The sequence below is a fragment of the Xyrauchen texanus genome, chromosome 33 (genome assembly GCF_025860055.1).
Source record: "Xyrauchen texanus isolate HMW12.3.18 chromosome 33, RBS_HiC_50CHRs, whole genome shotgun sequence".
NCBI lineage: Eukaryota > Metazoa > Chordata > Actinopteri > Cypriniformes > Catostomidae > Xyrauchen > Xyrauchen texanus.
The window spans coordinates 29,806,642-29,828,096 of record NC_068308.1 but is presented as its reverse complement, the minus strand read 5'-3'; the positions used below and the strand labels follow the sequence as shown (position 1 = coordinate 29,828,096).

At 37.2% G+C, this 21,455-nt stretch overlaps 2 protein-coding genes across 2 annotated transcripts in view; one reads left to right on the top strand and one right to left on the bottom strand.

Annotated features, from left to right (window-relative positions):
• Positions 1-7,099, bottom strand: part of ccdc57 (coiled-coil domain containing 57) — a 28,570-nt gene extending 21,471 nt beyond the window's left edge. Inside the window, exons 1-3 of the mRNA XM_052102219.1 lie at positions 7,033-7,099; positions 992-1,441; positions 392-500 (exon numbers count right to left, since the gene is read on the bottom strand). Of these exons, the coding sequence (XP_051958179.1) occupies positions 392-500; positions 992-1,389 (507 nt within the window). The 5' untranslated portion in view covers positions 1,390-1,441; positions 7,033-7,099. The remainder of the gene's footprint in view (positions 1-391; positions 501-991; positions 1,442-7,032) is intronic.
• LOC127626441 (monocarboxylate transporter 4-like) lies at positions 5,496-21,455 on the top strand. Its single transcript, XM_052102213.1, has 5 exons — positions 5,496-6,352; positions 10,084-10,336; positions 14,858-15,001; positions 15,365-16,132; positions 19,621-21,455. Exons 2-5 carry the CDS (start codon positions 10,114-10,116, stop codon positions 20,019-20,021), a joined length of 1,536 nt encoding a protein of 511 aa, XP_051958173.1. The 5' UTR covers positions 5,496-6,352; positions 10,084-10,113; the 3' UTR covers positions 20,022-21,455.

Below are 21,455 nucleotides of genomic sequence, written 5' to 3'. Positions count from 1 at the left end.
AGAGAGGTCAACAGAGAATAGTCAGACAGTTTCGAGCTGACAGAAAGTCTATGGTAACTCCGATAACCACTCTGTACAATTATAGTGAGCAGAAAAGCATCTCAGAATGCACAACATGTCAAACCTTGATGCTGATGTGCTACAACAGCAGAAGACCACGATGGGCACTTTATTAGGACTACAGTGTTACTGTGTATATATGTATATATATATACTGAGTGTATATATGTATATATAAGTATAACAAATTTTATGGACAAATTTTGTGGTGCTTTTTTTGTTCTTTTTGGAACTTAGCAGTTTAAATCATCAAATTTAGAATTTTGGGTGAACTTCTTTTAAGCAATAGAAGTCCAGTTGTTTATGAAACTGTTGTCGGTGACTGACATACCTGTTTCTGCAGGGCCAGCTCTCCATCGGATTCCCGAATCCGTCGCTGGAGATTGCGTCTCAATGTTTCGTTCTCCTCCCTGAGCTTTTGGATCTCACTTTCCATCACGCTACAAAGCAAGAACAAAACATCATCAAAATGCCACACAGGACTACACAGAATTTGGAAAAATAATATAAATTACTAAATATGGATGAGCCTGAGATTACCATGTCATAATAAGGCTGTACGATTATGATAAAAATCATAATTGTTGATTATTTTGTAATTGCAATGCCATATTTTTTATGCAGGCCACACATCCAAAACAAGCAGAAAATTGTGTTTGTTTATTACTTTATAGTGAACTTCACATTGGCCCTCTTAGCAGCATTAAAAACAAAACAGTTTTTTAAATGTTGAATAAATCGTACACAAAAAGCGATGCTCAACCACAAAAAAATAAAAACATGTTTTAAATAGATATTTTGTTGCAATTGGGATAGACCTAAATGAAATGCTTTAATTATAACTTTCACAATTAGTTATCTGTGTCAGCTGTATTTGTAATCTTGATTTGTTTTATTTTTTTATTATTCATTGTGCAGCCCTTGGTCATACCTCTGCATCTTTTCCAGTTTGAGTCGGTGATCAACTCCTCTCTTCTGATATTGCATTTCTATGTCCTCCTTCGCCTTTCTCTCCTCCTCCAGGGCATCCTGGAGTTTTGCCATCTCAATCCTCAGCTCACTGACCTCTTCTCGCCTGGCGCTGTCCTCAGTCTGAGCATGGGCTGCCAAGGCATCATACCGCTCAAGCTCTCTGTCCCTCTCCTCCAGCACACATAGATTGTACTTGAAGTCATCCCGCAAACAGAGAAAACGCTCTCTCTGGGCAGATAGCTCTGTTGTTGCCTCTTGCAAAGCAGTTTCTAGTTGTCGGATCTGCAAAGTCTGAAGTTCTTTCCATTCTTTTTCTTTACAGGCCAGTAGGGCCTCCAGGTCCACAGCCTCCTGCATGATTATGTCGAACAACAGGGTACAGCAAGACCTTGCATCCTGTTAAGTGAGCCTATGGGCACAGGATGTGATACAGAAGATGTGTAGAAAAATGCTAAATAAAAACCCAAGCATTAGTTAAAAACTGCCATGATACTACCATGTTTATGTTATAGTTTGTTTGTTTTTTTGGACATGTCCCATGGTACGACCATGGTTTGATAGTACCTTGGAGGACCATGTAAATACATGAATTTTAGTACCATGGTATATATCAGAGTACATGGTATCTCCATCTGATACAATCACTGAACCATAGTACCAGAACCATTCTACATGGGGGGCTTAAGTGTGCTGAATAAACTGCTTTTGTGAGGAAAAGGCTAATCTTCAACATGCTTTACACTAAACAATTATTTTGGGATTAAATATGTGTGGAGTTTACTACGATAAAATTGCTGTTTTATAAGAGAAGTTAGGGACATTTTTTCGACAGGGAGGTGTCGGTTTACGGCTCGTCCCATTCGTTTGTATTGTGTCCGCAAACTGTCGTAAAACGCTAGTTGAGAGTAACGCGCTCCTCTATGGTAAAATGTAGAGGTTATCTCAGTAAATAATAGATGTCTGATAGTACCACCACAGTACTTTTCTAAGGGTAGTTAAACAAAAAAAATATAAAGAATACGAAGCAAAAATAAGTCTGACGAGTTTAAGGCTATGGTTCCAAATAGGGAGAGATATCTGACAATGACATGCACTCTGAATTCAATGATACACAGTTTGAGTTATATCCTTTTCAACCAGAATAATGTAACTAACGTAAAATTAGCACAGAGTAAACGTGTAGCTGACGGATGAACATAAAACATTGACCTGTCACAGTGGTTGCGCTATATTTTTTAGCTATATCTCATATGAAAACAACAAGCAGAGACCAAAGTCACAAAGGCAAAGCTTCTTTTTATATAATCAAGACTTGATTATAAAGTGACAGAATGAGCAACATTTTAGTCAAGAAAATAGTTATATAAGTTACCTTTGTGTGTGTCAGCTCATGAATGAAAACATGTATGGAGAGCCATGTGTTTTCTTCGGCTAGCGAGCATAACAATGCAAATATTCATTTATTTGATATTTTCTTAAACAAAACCGACTTCTGAACTGTGTAAATGGCAACACATACGACGGGGACGCTGTTATTTAGTATATCAAAATTAGATCGCACTAAGAATTTTGGGACATGTTTGCTAAAAGTGTAGCTCCACGCCAGCGTCACTATGACTGTTTCCATGGGAACAGACAGCGTCGGCGGGAACATCCGCTTCTATAGTGTTAGCTTCACTGGATGAGTAATAACGTTTATCTGGAAATAAACCCAGTATTTCCCCTTTTATGCTAATGAAAATGTCATTTGTTTGCTTTAAAAAAAGATGGAATAATGAGTTCACTTCTTATTATGTTCTGTTACTGGCATGGCTAATAATAGCCTTTATCTGACTAACACACAGCAGGCTATCATAAAGTTATTAAAAGGTTTCGAGAGTTTGAGCATAAATACGATAAAGGATAGGTAATAAAGATAGGAGACCTCAGACCACATAAGTCAGAAAATAAATACTCTAAATTCTATAGTGTATTTATTTATTTGCTAGCTATTTCTTTTCTGCAAGCATTTTGTTGAGATTAGGCTATTATATATATATATATATATATATATATATATATATATATATATATATATATATATTTGGATCATATCATTTATATGAATAAAGGTTTTCCATAATTTCCAACTGAAACTAAATATTCTGATATTACATGAAACAAATTACAATAAAATACAAAATAATCTCTTCAGTAATCAAAATACTTTTTGAATGTAACTATTCTAATGACCAATTGTTTAACTTGTAAATGTAGTGGAATACAGTTACTTATATTTTGTAATTTATATAATCTGAATTTATAAATATATCCAAATATGGGCAGTGGTGGCTCAGCGGTTAAGGCATTGGGTACTGACCAGAAGGTCAGGGGTTCAAGCCCCAGCAACACCAAGACACCATTGTTGGGCCCTTGAACCTATCTGCTCCAGGAGTGCTGTATCATCTCTGACCCCAGCTTAGCTGGGATATGTGAAAAATAAATAATAGCACCATGTATATGCAGAAATGTATGTATAATGTGTGACAATTGATCAATTTATTTTATATATATTTGTAAATCCTGAATATATAAATACAAATCTGAATTATAGCTTTATGTTCAGGCATAATGATAGACAGATGTTCTTAAATAAAAAGTGTAATTAAAAGTAGATCCTATGTCTAAATAATTCAGTAGCTACATGATGTACAATGATGATCCAAATTAATTATCCAGGCCAATTGGAGTACTTATAAATTGAAGGCTGCTGGCCACAACATAAAGTTGTTAAGAGATCTAACACATTTCCATTTGCAGCTGGCAATCCATTAAGAATGCTCATGGATGAAATCATGATATTTATATGGTCTTCAAGTTGTCTCGAGGTTCTCAACATGCACTGATTTAGCTTTCCTTGTGAAAAGTGATAAAGGAAAAAAAAATATTCTATAAATTAGAGTAGAATTGACTGATTGTGACAAAGGACCCATGGCCAAACCCTGGCCAGCATGAAATTGATGATGAAGAAGAATATATATATATATATATATATATATATATATATATATATATATATATAAATACCTTGTTATATGTAGAAAATAAGATGGCTGATTATGACAATCATGGTGTAAATGTAACAAATAATTATATTAAGCTTGTTAACTATTTTAGTCAGAGACAGAAAATTAGAGCTTATCAATACGCCTGGTCAAAAAGGGATTTTTATAAAAATAGATTCAGACTTCACAATTATTTCTTCTGATTTATATTTATATATTCAGGAGTAGCAACTAAATATTTTTATATATATTTATATATTCAGATTTACAACTGTATATTCAGATTTATATTTATATATTCATGAGTAGCAACTATATATTCAGGATTAACAACCATATATTCAGACTTACATCTATATGTATTGAGGATTTAACTATATATTCAGATTTATATTTATATAGTCAGATTTGCAACTATATATTCATGATATTCAATTATATATATATATATTCAAAATTACAACTGTATATTCAGGACTATATTAAGAACTATTCAGATTTGCAACTATATATTCAGGATTTACAATATATAGTTGTAAATCTGAATATATAAATCTGGATATTTAGTTGTAAATCCTGAATATATAATTGTAAATCTAAATATAGTTGCAAATCCTGAATATATATATATATATATATATATATATATATATATATATATATCCATATATATCCTGAATACAATATATATATATATATATACAACTAAATATCCAGATTTATATATTCAGATTTACAACTATATATTTTGATTGATATATTCAGACTTATGACTATATATTCAGATTTATTTATAAACGAAATTACAGCTATTCGCACTTACAAGTATATATTCTCATTTACAATATATTCAGGATTTACAACTATTCAGATTTTGTAAAATAATTTATCATAATATGTACAGTACATATCGATATATAAAAGCTAATATCCAACATCATTTTTTCTGATTGCTACAATGTAAATCTGAACAGACACTATATATATATATATATATATATATATATATATATATATATATATATATATATATATATCAGAATGAGCTTTACTGCCAAGTATGCTTACACATACAAGGAATTTGTTTTGGTGACAAGCTTCCAGCGCACAAACAATTCAAAAACAAGACAGATAAAGATAATAATATTAATAATTATAATAACAATATTTATAATAATAATAATAAATAGAATAAAAATAAAAAGTTAATAGAAAATACAAGTATATACAGAAATACACAGTAAGACATAAATACACATACATATTATATATATAAATTACAATTTTATCACAAAATACATAAATACAAACTATTAAAAGTGTTGCCCAAGCCTATGACACGCTTCTGTACATAGGGTAACTCCCTGTCAAAATTACAATATGAGGTGTTGCGCAACTAAGCCATTGGTTGATCTTTTACCAAACGTGACATCATTGTTTTGCCGGTTGCAACAATGTACAACTGAACAGACGCCAAATGAAACAGGAAACCTGACTCACGTGGTTTCTACCTGCCTGCAGTCACGTTCTAGTTTTATGTGTAGAATATAAATGCCGCTTTTCCTCTCATTTCTCCATACGAATGTAGCACATTAGGTCTTTTATCAAAGAATATAGATGCTGCAACTCACTCAAGTAAAAATATAATTTCCATTTCCTCAGCTAATCTTGACTTGACCCTTTCTATATTTATAATAGCCGATCAGTATATAATTGTGATGCAAGCCTACAGCCGTCAATAGAAATTATATTACAGCAGCCTAAACCTTGTTTTCAGTTGTAAACAGATGAGAATGTAGAATTTCAAGGACGTGTCATCATCCTGTTTCGCAACGACTCAGTTTCATATATGGACGTTAAAAACATTGAACACTGATATTTGCTACAATGTTATTATATGAAAAGTAAAATTGCCATAAAATGCTTTTGTGCAGTACCCAGCTAAGCCAATATCCAACCAGAAGGAAAGATCCATAAATCCTCTTTAAATCCCTAGAGCACATGGGTTGTATGGGGAGAGAGAGAGGAGAGAGAGAAAAACGCACGTAGTGCCATCTACATAGCCGCATCATTGTCTGCACGTCAGCGTGATTCAAGTGATTCATCGGTGACAGAAAAGGCTCCTGTCAGATCAGACACTACATTCAGATGAGCACCAGTGAAGCTCCAGATCCCATTCAAGTGCTTCTGTAAAGATGTTTGCTGCGCGATCGTGATTATCCTGGTCCCAGAAGAGCATCATCAAAGGAAAACCTTATTAACTAAACATCATTAAGGTAGGCTATGTATTTGAGTATTGATGTCTTAAAAAAATTGTCAACTTGTGTCGGAGATGATGATTGGGTGATTTTGTGTAAGATATGAATGAGTGCGGTTGATGCTGAATCCGCCTTTGGTGTTGACAACAATTAACAGGTTCTGGTACTGAAAAGCGCGAGAATAAATACAATGCTAATTTCCCCCCAATATCATAGCAGTATCATACGCTGTATCGAATATACACATCTCCAACAGGTCAAGCCTCATATCGATACAACGTCACATATGTGCGATTAGTCTTATTTTTACAGCAGGCAGTCTAATAATAATCGAGTAGCTGTTTGTTTTTGTTTTTTCATATACTCAAGACTTGTAGGGTACTTGTACTCATGCGAAGTGTCAGTGCTTTTTGTATTATTAGTGGAGAAGAGAGAGCATGAAAGTCACGTTTAGCACGTAGACCATAGAGCGTCGATGCGTCAGATCCCCTTCATTCAAATGTTTAGATACAGAACTGCAAATAAAAATAAGTAGAACGAAATAAAATGCTTCAATATTTGATCCACATCTTTTACCTATATTACGCTCAAAATTCAAAGGATATGAAAATTGCCTATTGTAGAGCTTCCTTAATTTTCTTCTTAGCATCCATAATTATTTCATCCACAAACAAATAAATACAAAGCCAAGTGCTTACATGTTCGAATACCCTGTCCCCTTTGTAAATGAAAACAATATGCGGTTTAAATATACGAGAATCCTTATATAGTGAGCCTACAAGCTTAGCCTAAAATAGAATATCCTAGTACGCAGGTGCCCCACAGGCATTGTATGGGCGGAACACTTGCGAGGAGACAAGAGGCGTTTTTTAATGGATGTCTATGGAGGAGATCCTTCATTACGCTAAATAAACTGCTTTTGTGAGTAAACAGATCGTCATTTAAAGAACTGACGCCTGTCCGCTAATCTTCGACATGTTTAACACTAAACAATCCTTTTGGAATTGGTGTGGAGTTTACTACGAGAAACGCGGACACATTTTCGACAGATAGCTGTCAGTTTACGGCTCTCGTAATTCGTTATTAGGGTATCCGCAAACTGTGACTTACTGTCGTAACACGCTAGTTGACAGTCACTCTTTTCCCTATGGTAAAACGCAGAGGTTGACGTCACAGTAAATCGCATCGCAGTACTTTTCTAAGGGTAGTTAAACAACAAAAATATAAAGAATACAAAACATAAAATGAGTGGATTGATATAAAATATTCGATTGACCAATTAAAATAAGCACGTGCCACTAATTAGTATGCACAAGAAGTGTCAATAATTATGAAGTGGGATTTCTGAATTGAATCATCACAGTAAATTATTCCTTCTAATTTTTTAATCTCATCTACACATACTGCATGCAAATCTATAAAAGTGAGGATAAACCAAATCAAGTTACTCTGTATTCTTTCCACCATATGTGAGTTGATTGTGTTCATTGCAATCAGTGCCACATTAAGGTCTTAATTTAGGATAGAGATTCTTGGCTTGGGCTCTGTAGGGCTTAAAGGGGGAGGTGTTCCCTCAACTCCTGCCCCCTGACACCTCATAGAGAAAATACTATGTAAGAGGTTCTGTGCAGTTTTGAAGAATCTGTTTTCAGAGGCCTTGAGTAAGGTAGGTTGCATATATATTGGCTGCATGGTTGACTACTTAACTAATGCAATTTTCCTACATCATGTCTTGCATTTAGCCATTTAGAAGTTTCTTTTTATCCACATACATCTGCTTGTAGGCTATCACACCAATTGCATTTGATACTATTGATATGATCTGAAGATGTGTTTAATTTCCAGTTGTTCAAATCATGGGCTACTGAAGTATTTTAGAGCTAATTTATTAACATATTGTTTTTTAATCTACCATATGTTTATACTGTTGACATTTGTTTGAACTTGCGATTTTTATGTTTCTCATTTGGAAGTCACTTGTGATAAAAGCGTCTGCTAAATTACAAATTTTAGATCACATTTTGATTGAATCCACATTGACTCTAAAGAGGTTCGGTGTCCAGAAGCTTTTTGTAAATTAGTGTTATCCTTTGACTAAATGAGCATTCACTGCAAAGCATTGACCAGTCTCTTCAGTCTAATGAGTCATGAAGCTTTTTTTACCCCTTTAACAAGGTCAATTTTAGAAGGTTGATTGTTTGCATTCTTTCCTTGCTTTCATAGTGTGTGCGCTGAATCCCACATCGCATTTTCATTTAGAGTAATGAAAAGTGAAAATATCTTTGTGTTTGAATCAAGTTGCTATTTTGCTAACTATACTATTAAATGAAGTTTAAAAGACCCTGTGAAATAAAAATTAAAGTTTTGCTGCTTTTTGTCCATATCTATTAGCTATAAGGTCATCTATATGCTAGTGCACTTCTAAATGTTGACACAATTTGTTTTCAGAAGATATAAACATTTTAAATCTGCAGTCTCTTCAGACTAAAAAAATCTTATTCAATCAATTCTAGAATGAGAACACACCCTCCCCTTACAGCTGTTCAGCACGTCTGGCTGTGTACTAACTTGCATGCCTTCGCAGGGCTCTTTGAAGGGAGCACAATCCATGCTGCAGAGTCATTCCAAACAGTATTCCCAATAAGAATAGTTTAATGTGTTCTGATTGGCCGTTATCACCTTCAGCCATCTGAAGCTCTCTAAGTGTGAAGGGTAATTTTCTTCAAAGGGAGTAGGGCATAGTGATGATTACTTCTGAATGGGACACACCAACATGGGAGATGGACGCGAGGAAAGTTGCTGGAGTTTAAAAAAAATTTGTGCAGCCGGAGGTTTCTTGGGATGTAGAGCTTTATATGTACTTAATTCTTTATGCTTGTGTATTGTGGTTCAAAACAATAATGTATTCTCTTTTACTCGCTTGTTTCTTTTTTTTTATCTGCATTGGACTCACACAACGGCTCCAGCCTCGTCAGTAGCAAATATCACAATATGCTGTATGCGTTTGTGGGCTGGTTATTTATTAATGTTGTCAGTTAGCCAGTATTGAGATCACTTCTCAAGTTTCCCTGGTAAGCAGCCCTGACATGAGACCATGGTGGAAAGGGGTATGTGTGTTTATGACCTATTGGCCATTTTAAAAATGGGATGTCTATGCATCAATTGCATGTTCTGACAACTCCCATGTGAACGTTGAGAAATCTAAAAGGGCATGGCAGTTCATACATTGCGCAGTATTTTTGAGGCAACATAATTACTACTCTCTGGTTTGAAATTAAAACCACTGGTGCTTTAAAAGTCATAACTTGTGATAATTGTAGTAGGTAATCCATTTAACACATTGTACCCAGAATTTAATACTGCAAGAATTTAAGACATGTTGCTCTTTAAAGGAAAATGAATGAGAGAGGGTGTCAAGGAGAAAACCAGCTGTATGTGTAAATTCACTAGTGAATTAAAATCTGTTTACAGTTCTGTTGATTTAATAGATTATGGCAAATCCAATTAAAATTAGTTTTTACCTCTGCTGTAGAATCAAAAAGCTTGGTTTACTCAAACGCAGGCTAATTAACTCCTCCATAGGTTGTTCCAAACCCATATGACTGACTCATTGAACAGAAAAAGGAGATGTTAGGCACTGTTAGAACTGACAGCCTTAGTCACCATTTACTTTCAATGTTTGGAAAACAGATAAAAGTGAATGATGAACTAGGCTAACCTTCTGCTTTTTTCTTCTCTCTTTTGTACAGTTTTGTGAGACCTGACCTGTACGAATCATCATGGGTGGAGCGGTAGTGGACACTGGCAACAGTGGGGTCAAGGCACCTGATGGAGGATGGGGTTGGGCTGTCCTTTTTGGCTGCTTTGTCATTACTGGCTTTTCCTATGCCTTCCCCAAAGCAGTCAGTGTCTTCTTCAAAGAGCTCATCAGGGAGTTTGGAGTGGGCTACAGTGACACCGCTTGGATCTCCTCCATTCTTCTAGCAATGCTTTATGGCTCAGGTAGAGATTTCTACTGGCAGGCTGCAGGGCCAAGATACAAAGGTGGCCAAAAATATTGGCACACTTGGTATATGAGCAAAGAATGCTGTGAAAAAAGAAAAAAATATGCTTTGTTTAGCCTTTTGATCTTTCATAAAAAAATTTTTTAAAAATCGAACCTTTTAATTGAAGTAAAACAATCGAAACAAGGGGAAATATCTCCCTTATTAAAGAAATATTTTTCTCAAACATGTTGGCCATAATTATCGGCACCCTTTCATTTAATACATTTTGCAACCTACCTTTACCAAGATACCAGCTCTTAGGCTTCTCTTATAATGACTAATGAGGTTTGAGAACACCTGGCAAGTGATCTGAGACGTTCCTCCATACATAATCTCAATAGAACCTACAAATTCAGAGGCCCATGTTGGTGGACTATCCTCTTCAGTTCACCCCACAAATTTTCTATGGGGTTCAAGTAAGGTGACTGGGATGGCCTTGATTTTGTGGACCATTAACCATTTTTGTGTTGATTTTGATGTTTGTTTTGGATCATTGTCCTGCTGGAAGATCCAACCAGGGCCTATTGTAAGTTTTCTGGCAGAGGCAGCCAGGTTTAGATTTGTTTTTTTTAATCCGTTGGCATTTGAGAGTCCATGATGCCATGCATCCAAACAAGATGTCCAGGACCTCTGGCAGAATAACAGCCCCACAACATTAAAATTCCAGCACCATATTTAACCATGGGCATTGGGTACTTGCATCTGTGTGCGCAAAACTCATCTCTGGTGTTTGCTGCCAAAAACCTAATTTTTTGCTATTGTCCAGCAGTGATTCTTTGAGATTCTTTGGCCAAGTTGACATGAACCATCCTCCTCACTGTGTGTGGAGACAATATAGACACACGTCCTTTTCCATACCGATTCTTAAGATCTCCAGTTGATTGGAACTTTTAAATTATTGCCCTGATGGTGGAACTGGGCATTATCAATGCTTAAGCTATTTTCTTATAGCCATTTTGTAATCCTCAACAGCCTTTTGCCGTACATCAGAACAATATTCTTTGGTCTAACCCAGAGGTTCTCAATCTTTTGGAACTAAAGCACCCCCAAGCATGTGGCACTCCCCCCAATTTGCAACCGATCCAATTTGCCAACGAATGTACCTGACTTTGTCTGAAAGAAGCAAGATGTTGGCATCTCTCCCTTGCAACGATGCGTTCAACAAATTCTACCTGTTGAAAATGTCTACAAGGTATGACATCTAGGGATGCACCGAAATGAAAATTCTGGGCCGAAACCGAAAATCCAGGATGCACTTGGCTGAAAACCGAAATTTTTACCTATTTAAAAAAAAAAAAATGTTGTGTATAATTGTATTAATTTGATACTTTTTCATTAATTTCATGAATTTAATTAATCTGAAATGGAAAAAATATAAACCAATAAAATAAATCACACTTTTATTGAAAGTAGCACACCAAAATTGGACAAATATATTAAAACTATATTAAATATTATTCTTCTTTCAGTTCTGTAAAAATCTAATTTTACAGATTTTATTAACAATTATCCAAATAATGTATAGTTTTAGAAAACTATTATATGCACAACAACAGTCAAGTAATGAACTTAGCATCTTTCAAAAAGTTTAAATATGCAACAGTAATTTTTATTCAAACAAAAAGGCAGAACACAGAATGGCAGAGGACCTCTATTCCACTGATCTATATATAACTATAATATATATATATTAGATCAGTGCTCTATTCTGTTTATGTAAACGTATGTACACTTTAAGTGAACATTATTGTGCAAAACAGCAGTAATTGAACTAAATCCAACCTCAACTGTAAACGACAGATGTATCCTCAAGTGAAGAACAAGTGTAATGTAATTGCTATACACATCATATTGGACCGCTTTCTATTTAACTACAAGTGACAGGTTTCTCTTCAAGAACAAAAGTTGCTAAACTTTCTGACAGTCTCTCCTGTCAGAAAGCTCATCAAGAACATGAGATGCTGCACTGAACAGTCTCTCTCTCTCTGTGCTGGTGCTTGGGCAGATAAATACCTGTGCGCAATCCGCGCAAGCAAAGGAAAGCGGTCTTTGTTTATGCGCCCGTAGTCAAGGGGATTGTCGCTTCTGGCGTAGTTCAGCTACACGTCTCAAGTTGTGGTGTAGCTGCGCTAGTTGTGACATTTTCCTGTAGAATCACTTGCTGTATTCTGTATATATATATATCTTGAAAGTTCTGCTGAATAAACACTGCAGATCGCAAATTTGATGTCCTTATCAGAAACTTTGAAGAATTTCCACACCGCTGACATGATCGGCCTTTGTTTGGTAGCGCCGTTGTGGAATTATCTAACAGCTGTGATAAGGGCTACATCGATCCAGATTGAAATCTGAGCTCTGAGGGGCGGGGCGAGGAGGTATATATTTTCGGCCTTTTTTCTCTTTCGGCCGAAACCCGAAAGTGCCATTTTCGGCCGAAAATTTTCGGCGGCCGAAATTTCGGTGCATCCCTAATGACAACTGTGCTAACCACAAGGGGTCGTCCAGTTACCGTGCAAGGTCGTACTTTATTTACATCAACAAGAAACGTCTTCGCTGAATGCAATTCATAGAGACTATAAAACCCAACCTCTGGAGAGCCAGCAAACCTCGGTGTGAAATAGGAGCTGCTCATGTTCGGCTCCCATTTCCTGACAAAGTAAAACAAGCATGCATTTAATGGCCATGCTTTTATGAAATTGACTATTTGCACTGCCTGCTTTAAAACTGACTCCAGAGACTCAGGCATTTGCTTTGATGCGAGAGATTTGCAATGAATCATGAAGTGGGTCCACTTGGCTAAAGGGGCTAAATGCTGGACCTGAGTGACAAGACCGCTAACCCTCCCAGTCATTGAATGGACCCCGTCTGTCCATATCCCAACACATTTATTCCATGACATACCTGCATCCTTTATATACCCATCCAGGACTTCAAATAATGCCTCTCCAGTTGTGCGCTAGAAGAGACCGACAGAAAAGAATGTCCTCAATAGTGTGTGTGTGTGTGTGTGTCTGACATTGGTAAGCAACTGTGCTAGCCCTGCAACATCCGGAGTCTCATCAAGCTGCAGGGCATAGTCATAGTACTGGCTTTGCATGGTATTAGCTAGCAATTGCTCCTTAACTTCGCTTGCCATGTCAGATATGTGGCGGCTAATATTATCGTTAGAAAGGGGGATGTCACCAATCTTTTGTGCGAAATTCTCTCCAGACTTGACAGATATCTTTGGCAGCAGGTAAGATTAGCCCCACGGCAATTGTGAGGTTTTACTACATCTTGCAACAAGTTGCTAAATTAGGATGATGCTTCTAGACAGCTGTTAGACACTGGTGTATGTTTGCTAATGTTGCGTTTCTGCTGTGCAAGGCAAGATAACTTTAATTTGAATAAATCTAAGGGTTTGTCTTTGTGTTGGGTGTTTGGTTTCTAAATGTCGCTTCAACTTGCATTGCTTCATGCTATCATTTGCCAGCAAATCTGTGCATATGACACACTGGGACAGTGGTTCAGCATCTGTCCCGGCCACTGTAAAGCCAAACTGAAGATGGCTAATGTCATACTTTTGTGTTTGACACTTCTTAGGGTTTGGTGCTGACATGCATCTTTTTGCAAGTGTGACTAACTGATCCATACCAGTTAATCACACTTTTGCAAGTGTGATTAACTGATCCATTCTTACCAATATGAAATCCATTCGGCTGACATTCTGAGTCTGACTGAAATGTGTCTGCACTGACAGCTAGATAAAAGGCAGGCTAAGCTCTGCCTCTCCCCATCAAAAAGAAAATGCAGAGGGAGAGGGAACGCAGGTTTTTATTTATGTACATTCTACTTGAAAAGCAATAAAATACACTGAGTACCCAAATGATGCCCTGTAACTTTTCTTGAATACAATTTGTGCCCCCCGTGTTGAGAACCACTGGTCTAACCCTATGTGATTTAAGGGAATTTGGACTGTGTCCTACCTCATATTTATACCCTTGTGAAACAGGAAGTCATGGCTGAACTATGTCATGTGCCTAGTCACCCAGGTGCACTTAAACGTGTAAAATATGAATTGGAATATACTTCAGATATATTTTACTCAAGAATATCTAGGGGTGCCAATAATTGTGGCCAACATAATTTGGAGAAAAATATTTATTTAATAATGAGATATTTCCCTCTTTCAATTGTTTTACTCTAATTCAAGTCAAGAGATTCTTTTTTTTTTTCACAGCTTTTGCTCATATTTACCAAAGTTGCCAATATTTTTGGCCACCACTGTATTACTTGATGCCATTTTGAAGACCATGCTGTGTATAAGAAGTTGACTTAAATGTATCTGGCTGTGGAAAAGTAACAAGAAAGCAAAAGAGCTGCCATCCTATGTAAATGTCCAGTTAATGTGTCCGGGTTATCTGTAAAGCCAGCTCATGTTATGTGCTATTTTTACCCCTATGTATTCTAAATGCTAACAGCAGTTTGCTTGTTGTAGGCCCAATATGTAGCATCTTGGTGAACCGGTTTGGGTGTCGCCCTGTGATGATGGTGGGTGGCCTTTTTGCCTCCTTGGGTATGATCTTGGCATCGTTCGCAACCAACATATTTCAAATCTATCTCAGCACAGGGGTCATAACAGGTGAGCATTGTAAAATAATATTTTATAGGTGAAAATATTGAGTCCACAGCGTTACAAATGTGCTTGCCTAGTAACCAAGAAATAGTGCAGAATATTACATTTTTATTTTAGTAAAAATCCAAGATGCTTTTTACAACATTCTCCTGTAATGACGTGATAAAATGGATCATTAAGTTTTAAACAACTTCAAGTCCATGCAAGCTGTCACTTAAGTGTATGTGCTGTCATTAAAGCAAAAGGGGAAATTAATGTAAAAATTCACATTTTTATTTAAATTGTTATGCTGATAATATTTGTATTGTGGACTGTAAACGTAAAAAATGTTGACATATTAACGGTCTTACAGTATATAATGTTCTGCAGGTTTGGGTCTTGCCTTGAACTTTCAACCATCACTCATCATGCTGAACAGATACTTCAGTGAGAAAAGGCCCTTGGCCAATGGTCTCGCTGCAGCTGGAAGTCCCGTGGCTCTGTGCTGTTTGTCTCCTCTTGGCCAGGTTCTTCAGTACAAGTTTGGATGGCGAGGAGGCTTCCTTATCCTTGGAGGCTTGCTGCTAAACTGCTGTGCCTGTGGGGCTCTTATGAGGCCCTTGATGGCTCCAAAAAAGAATGAGGTGGATGAAAAAGAGAAGGAAACAAAACCAAAACCCAAGCTGCTTGATTTCAGCGTCTTCAAAGATCGTGGCTTTGTGATTTACACGGTTGCTGCAGCCATTATGGTGCTAGGTCTTTTTGTGCCTCCTGTGTTTGTGGTAAGCTACGCCAAGGAATTGGGCAATGAGGACACAAAGTCTTCCTTGCTGCTCACCATACTGGGGTTCATCGATATCTTTGCCAGGCCCACATGTGGTATCATCGCTGGGCTCAAGTGGGTGCGTCCACGATGTGTCTACCTCTTCAGTTTCGCTATGCTCTTCAATGGCATCACCGATCTTGTTGGCTCCCTGGCAAAAGACTACTCCTCTCTTGTGGTGTTCTGCATCTTCTTTGGTATCTCCTACGGCATGGTTGGAGCCTTACAGTTTGAAGTGTTGATGACCATTGTGGGAACCGAGAAGTTCTCCAGTGCTATCGGCTTGGTGCTTTTGGTTGAAGCCTTTGCTGTATTGGTCGGACCACCTGGAGCAGGTCAGTTTTTCTTTTAGATGGGCTTTAGGGATAGGAACGAATTGGGTAGTGGGGAGTAAGATTTCGGCACAACACTGGAGGTATATTTTTCCAATAAATTTTTTCCCATAGGGATATCATTAAATCCAGTTCAGAGGTGAATTGTAACATTACAAACTTTTGAATTGATGTGTGTGTGTGTGTGTGTGTGTGTGTGTGTGTGTGTGTGTGTGTGTGTGTGTGTGTGTGTGTGTGTATGTATATATATATATATATATATATATATATATATATATATATACACACACACATACACATACAGGTGAAACTCGAAAAATTAGAATATCGTGCAAAAGTTCATTAATTTCAGTAATTCAACTTAAAAGGTGAAACTAATATATTATATAGACTCATTACAAGCAAAGTAAGATATTTCAAGCCTTTATTTGATATAATATTTATGATTATGGCTTACAGCTTATGAAAACCCCAAATTCAGAAAATTAGAATATTACATGAAATCAATAAAAAAAAAAAAGGATTTTAAATACAGAAATGTCGGCCCTCTGAAAAGTATAATCATGCATATGTACTCTGTACTTGGTTTGGGCCCCTTTTGCATTAATTACTGCCTCAATGCGGCGTGGCATGGATGCTATCAGCCTGTGGCACTGCTGAGGTTTTATGGAAGACCAAGATGCTTCAATAGCGGCCTTCAGCTCTTCTGCATTGTTTGGTCTCATGTCTCTCATCTTTCTCTTGGCAATGCCCCATAGATTCTCTATGGGGTTCAGGTCAGGCGAGTTTGCTGGCCAAACAAGCACAGTAATACCATGGTCATTGAACCAGGTTTTGGTACTTTTGGCAGTGTGGGCAGGTGCCAAGTCCTGCTGGAAAATGAAGTCAGCATCTCCATAAAGCTTGTCTGCTGAAGGAAGCATGAAGTGCTCTAAAATGTCCCGGTAGACGGCTGCGTTGACTCTGGGCTTAATAAAGCACAGTGGACCAACACCAGCTGATGACATGGCTCCCCAAACCAACACAGACTGTGGAAACTTCACACTGGACTTCAAGCATCTTGGATTGTGTGCCTCTCCATTCTTCCTCCAGACTCTGGGACCTTGGTTTCCAAATGAGATGCAAAATTTGCTCTCATCAGAAAAGAGGACTTTGGACCACTGAGCAACAGACCAGTTCTTTTTTTCTTTAGCCCAGGTAAGACGCTTCTGACGTTGTTTGTTGTTCAGGAGCGGCTTGACAAGAGTAATACGACATTTGAAGCCTCGGTCCACTCTTTGTGAAGCTCCCCACACATTTGAATGGCCTTTTCCTGACAATCCTCTCCAGGCTACGGTCATCCCTGCTGCTTGTGCACCTTTTTCTTCCACACTTTTCCCTTCCACTTAACTTTCTATTAATGTGCTTTGATACAGCACTTTGAGAACATCCAACTTCTTTTGCAATTACCTTTTGAGGCTTTCCCTCCTTGTGGAGGGTGTCAATGATGGTTTTCTGCACAACTGTCAGGTCAGCAGTCTTCCCCATGATTGTGAATTCAACTGAACCAGACTGAGAGACCATTTAAAGGCTCAGGAACCCTTTGCAGGTGTTTTGGATTAATTAGCTGATTAGAGTGTGACACTTTGAGCCTACAATACTGAACCTTTTCACAATATTCTAATTTTCTGAGATTCTGAATTTGGGGTTTTCATAAGCTGTAAGCCATAATCATCATATATAATATTTTTTCTTTTTTTCTTTTTGAAAATTAAAAAAAAAGACAAGGTTACAAGATCTTGGGATTGTAGTTCATCCATCAGATGCAATAACTACAATCCCATGAAGCATTGCGAATGATGCGTTCAAATTAAAAATGATGGAAAAATATCAATAACTTTCAATCAAGTTTTAGAAGAATGGAAACAGTTTATTGCAAAAGTTTCATATTCAAATATACCTTGGTTTGACAGTGTAGGGAAACCGACTTTACCACAATAGACCTTATTCACAGTAATGCTATATTTGATTTGACACGCGAAAATGTGGCTGTGAGGGATAGACTTGCAGTCTCTTCAATAGCACAATTGTATGAAGCTCCTAGATCACATGTCATTTTCCACAGCTCTTGTTTTCTGAAGGTTTTTGTCATCTAACATTTCTTGTAAAGCAGTTTTTTCCATGTTTCGGCAGCAGAAATATCCAAAACACTTTGAAACAACTGTAAAAAAAAATTACTGAAGAGACTAAGTCTAACCCTCACAGCCTTTTAGTTCAATCCAGTCAAGAATCAAAGATGGTGTTCCTGTGGACTACCACCCCTGGAGTTGAGAGTTCACTCAGGTCTCCTAAGCAATCAAATTGTCCCGGTTTCTGGGGAGGGTAGAGTCGCATGGGATAACCTCCTTGTGGTCGCAAATAGTAGTTCTTGCTTTTAATGGGTACGTGACAAGATGTGCGTGGATCGCGGAGAGTAGCATGAGCCTCCACATGCTGAGAGTCTCCGGTGTCATGCACAACGAGCCATGTGATAACATGCGCTGATTGACTGAGGCAACTGACACTTGTCCTCCGCCACCCAGATTGAGGTGAGTAACTGCGCTACTATGAGGACCTACTAAGTAGTAGGAATTGGGGAGAAAAGGGGATAAAAAAAAAGATGGTATTACTGTGAATAATGTCCATTCTCTGATTTGGTGGATCTTTTTCTTCAGGAACATGGGTAGTGTAGTTATTCACCACAAATTCTTCTATTAAACGCAATTTATTAAAAAGTTTTATGATGCAGACATGGCTTATACCATTGATTTAACAACCTTGAAACTCGTGGAAGGTCAGTCTTTTAAATGTTATTTTTTAAAAATCATTCCCCTATGGAATAAATTTGCAAGATTTTTACTTCCCGAACCAGACTGTTGCAGATTACATAACAAAGAAAACGCCACATTCTCAAATGGTCAAGGAATGCACGCATACACACACGTGGTTTCCATAATTAGAGGCTCTTTTGTTACCTTTAAACTACTGTGTGTGTGTTCATGTGTGCATATCTATATTATACATACACACACACTGTAGTAGGGGTGTAGGTGGCACTTCACATAACTTGCAGTATGTGAGCCCTTTTTTTTAAAAAAATTTTTTAAGGGTAACAAAGACCCTCTATGGAAACTATGCGGTTCATTTTTAGGAGTTCCTTATTAGAGGTTTTCCATTTCTTCATTCCCCCCTCCCCCAAAGACCCAGTGCAAATTGTTTGTTATTATGGTCCCAACACTGACAACTGGTAAATGGTCTGCACTTATATAGCGCTATTTAACCTTAGAGGTTACCAAAGCGCTTTACACTGTTTCCCAATCACCCATTCACACACACACTCATACACCAACTGCAGCTCCTAGGTCATAAATGTTTTCTTTGAGCCTTGAATGACCTCTGAAATGTTAGCCACAACAATTGTCCTCTCCACACAGGAGTTGATATCACTTAAGTTTCTGTGTTCAATTTCACAGGCCGGCTTCTGGATGCCACAAAGAACTACATGTACGTCTTCCTGCTAGCAGGCTGTGAGGTCGTCATCTCGGCACTTGTGCTCGCCATCTGTAACTTCCTCTTCATCAATAAGAAGCCCCAAGAGCCTGACCCTCCAGCCAAGATGGAGATGGCCATTACTGAGGCGGAGATGGAGGAGCTCAACAAAACGCAACTAGAGGAGAAAGTCAACGGAGGTGGTACTGGTGAGATTGGGAAGGAGCAAGTCGAGCAGAGCATTCAGGAAATAGCTACAGAGTCTGAGAACACTAAGGTTAAAGAGCCTGATGGCATTGAAGTGGACACAATAGAGCTTGAGAACGTTTCCAAAAAAGTGACGGAAACAAATGGTGTTGTAGTAGAACCCGAATCCTCTTTGTGAAGATCGACTGTAGAACCAAAAGTATGGCAAAACAACCCTAGTAGGACTCCTGAACGTGCCCGGTCTATGGAAGCCGAGATTGATTTGTTTGTTTGATGTTGTGGTGTATGCTTTTCTGTATCGCGCTTTGAGTGTGTCTCACATCTGGTTATAGAGGACCGATTTTCAACCTGCTCTACAGTTCAGATAGAACACATGCACCTGAAGTGATTTGGGCCTTTCACTGCCTTGCTTGCTAACAACAGATGACAGGAGATGGTCTCATACATTCAGTCTTCTTTAAAAAGGTTCTTCTGACAATAACAAAGATTTGTTAAGGGTGTAAGAATACGGATATTTATTCTGAGCATTTTAAATATGCAAGAGAACTTTGTTTTTAACCTTTTATTCCAGTTGTACTGCATTTTTGGCCAGTATACACTCTACATCAGAGCAGTGCACCAGCATTATAGTGAAGATTACCAGCTTGCTGCTTTGTGGCATAAAGTATTTGCTAATGTGGATTGTTTATAGTACCGTTATAATTTACTGTATTGTTTTTAAACTGGTACTAAGAGCGCACTAGTTTAAGAATAATTAGGTTTTTTTTAAGGTTGTATCAATGTTCTGTGTTTCAGACAAATCCTAACGGACTTGACCAACCCATATGCTAAGAACAAATGAACAGTTGAGCAGGTTTGTAAGAAACACGGTCTTGAGTTATAGTCTCTTTAAATTGAACACTTGAACATGTTCTTGCAGAATGTACAGAATTCAGATATGCTTCGAAGTACTTTTGTGTAGTGTTTCAAAGAATATTATTGTCATAGAGCACCGCTCTGTTACATATTTTTATAGTGTATTTTGCTATTTCATTTGAAATTTTTGCAGTGTTTTTAGTAGACGTGCTGATGTCAGTTGGCAGCTACACCACTTTAACTGTACATTTATTTATCTAAATTTAAAATGTCGGTGTGTTCAGTTCAACTGAACCAATATGAAGGGGAGGACCATTTACATGTGATATGTCAGTTATTTTTAGTTCATTCAACACATAATTCAAATGTATTGATTTAAGACATTTCAGACCTTTTTGGAAACCAAATAGTACTATAAAAACAATATGGGACCTATTAAACCTTTTTACCTCTATTTTTTTTTTTATGTATTTCACTAGCAATTTGTAAGTAGGGACCCTCTAATTGTTTTCTTTTTTTTTTTTTTTTTTGTACTAAAGCTAGAGATTTTTGGTTGTGCCTTTAAGTCTGATTTGTAGCCATTCTCAATTTGTTGTGAATCAATCTAAAAATAAATGCATACCTCTCTCCAATGGACCTTTCTCTCTTAAATGGTTAATTTAAATTTATTTGAAGAGCACATTTGAATACTTCACTGCATTTAAACAGAACATCATTGCTAGAATAGCTAAGGAAGTGTAACATTTAAAAAAAATTA

What these genes read in the sequence shown, in the direction of transcription:
- LOC127626441 (XM_052102213.1), top strand. Translation starts at nt 10,114, where the DNA reads ATGGGTGGAGCGGTAGTGGACACTGGCAACAGTGGGGTCAAGGCACCT. An exon ending in AGCAATGCTTTATGGCTCAG is followed by an intron (nt 10,337 to 14,857) that starts GTAGAGATTTCT and finishes TGCTTGTTGTAG; the next exon opens with GCCCAATATGTAGCATCTTG. An exon ending in GGTCGGACCACCTGGAGCAG is followed by an intron (nt 16,133 to 19,620) that starts GTCAGTTTTTCT and finishes TCAATTTCACAG; the next exon opens with GCCGGCTTCTGGATGCCACA.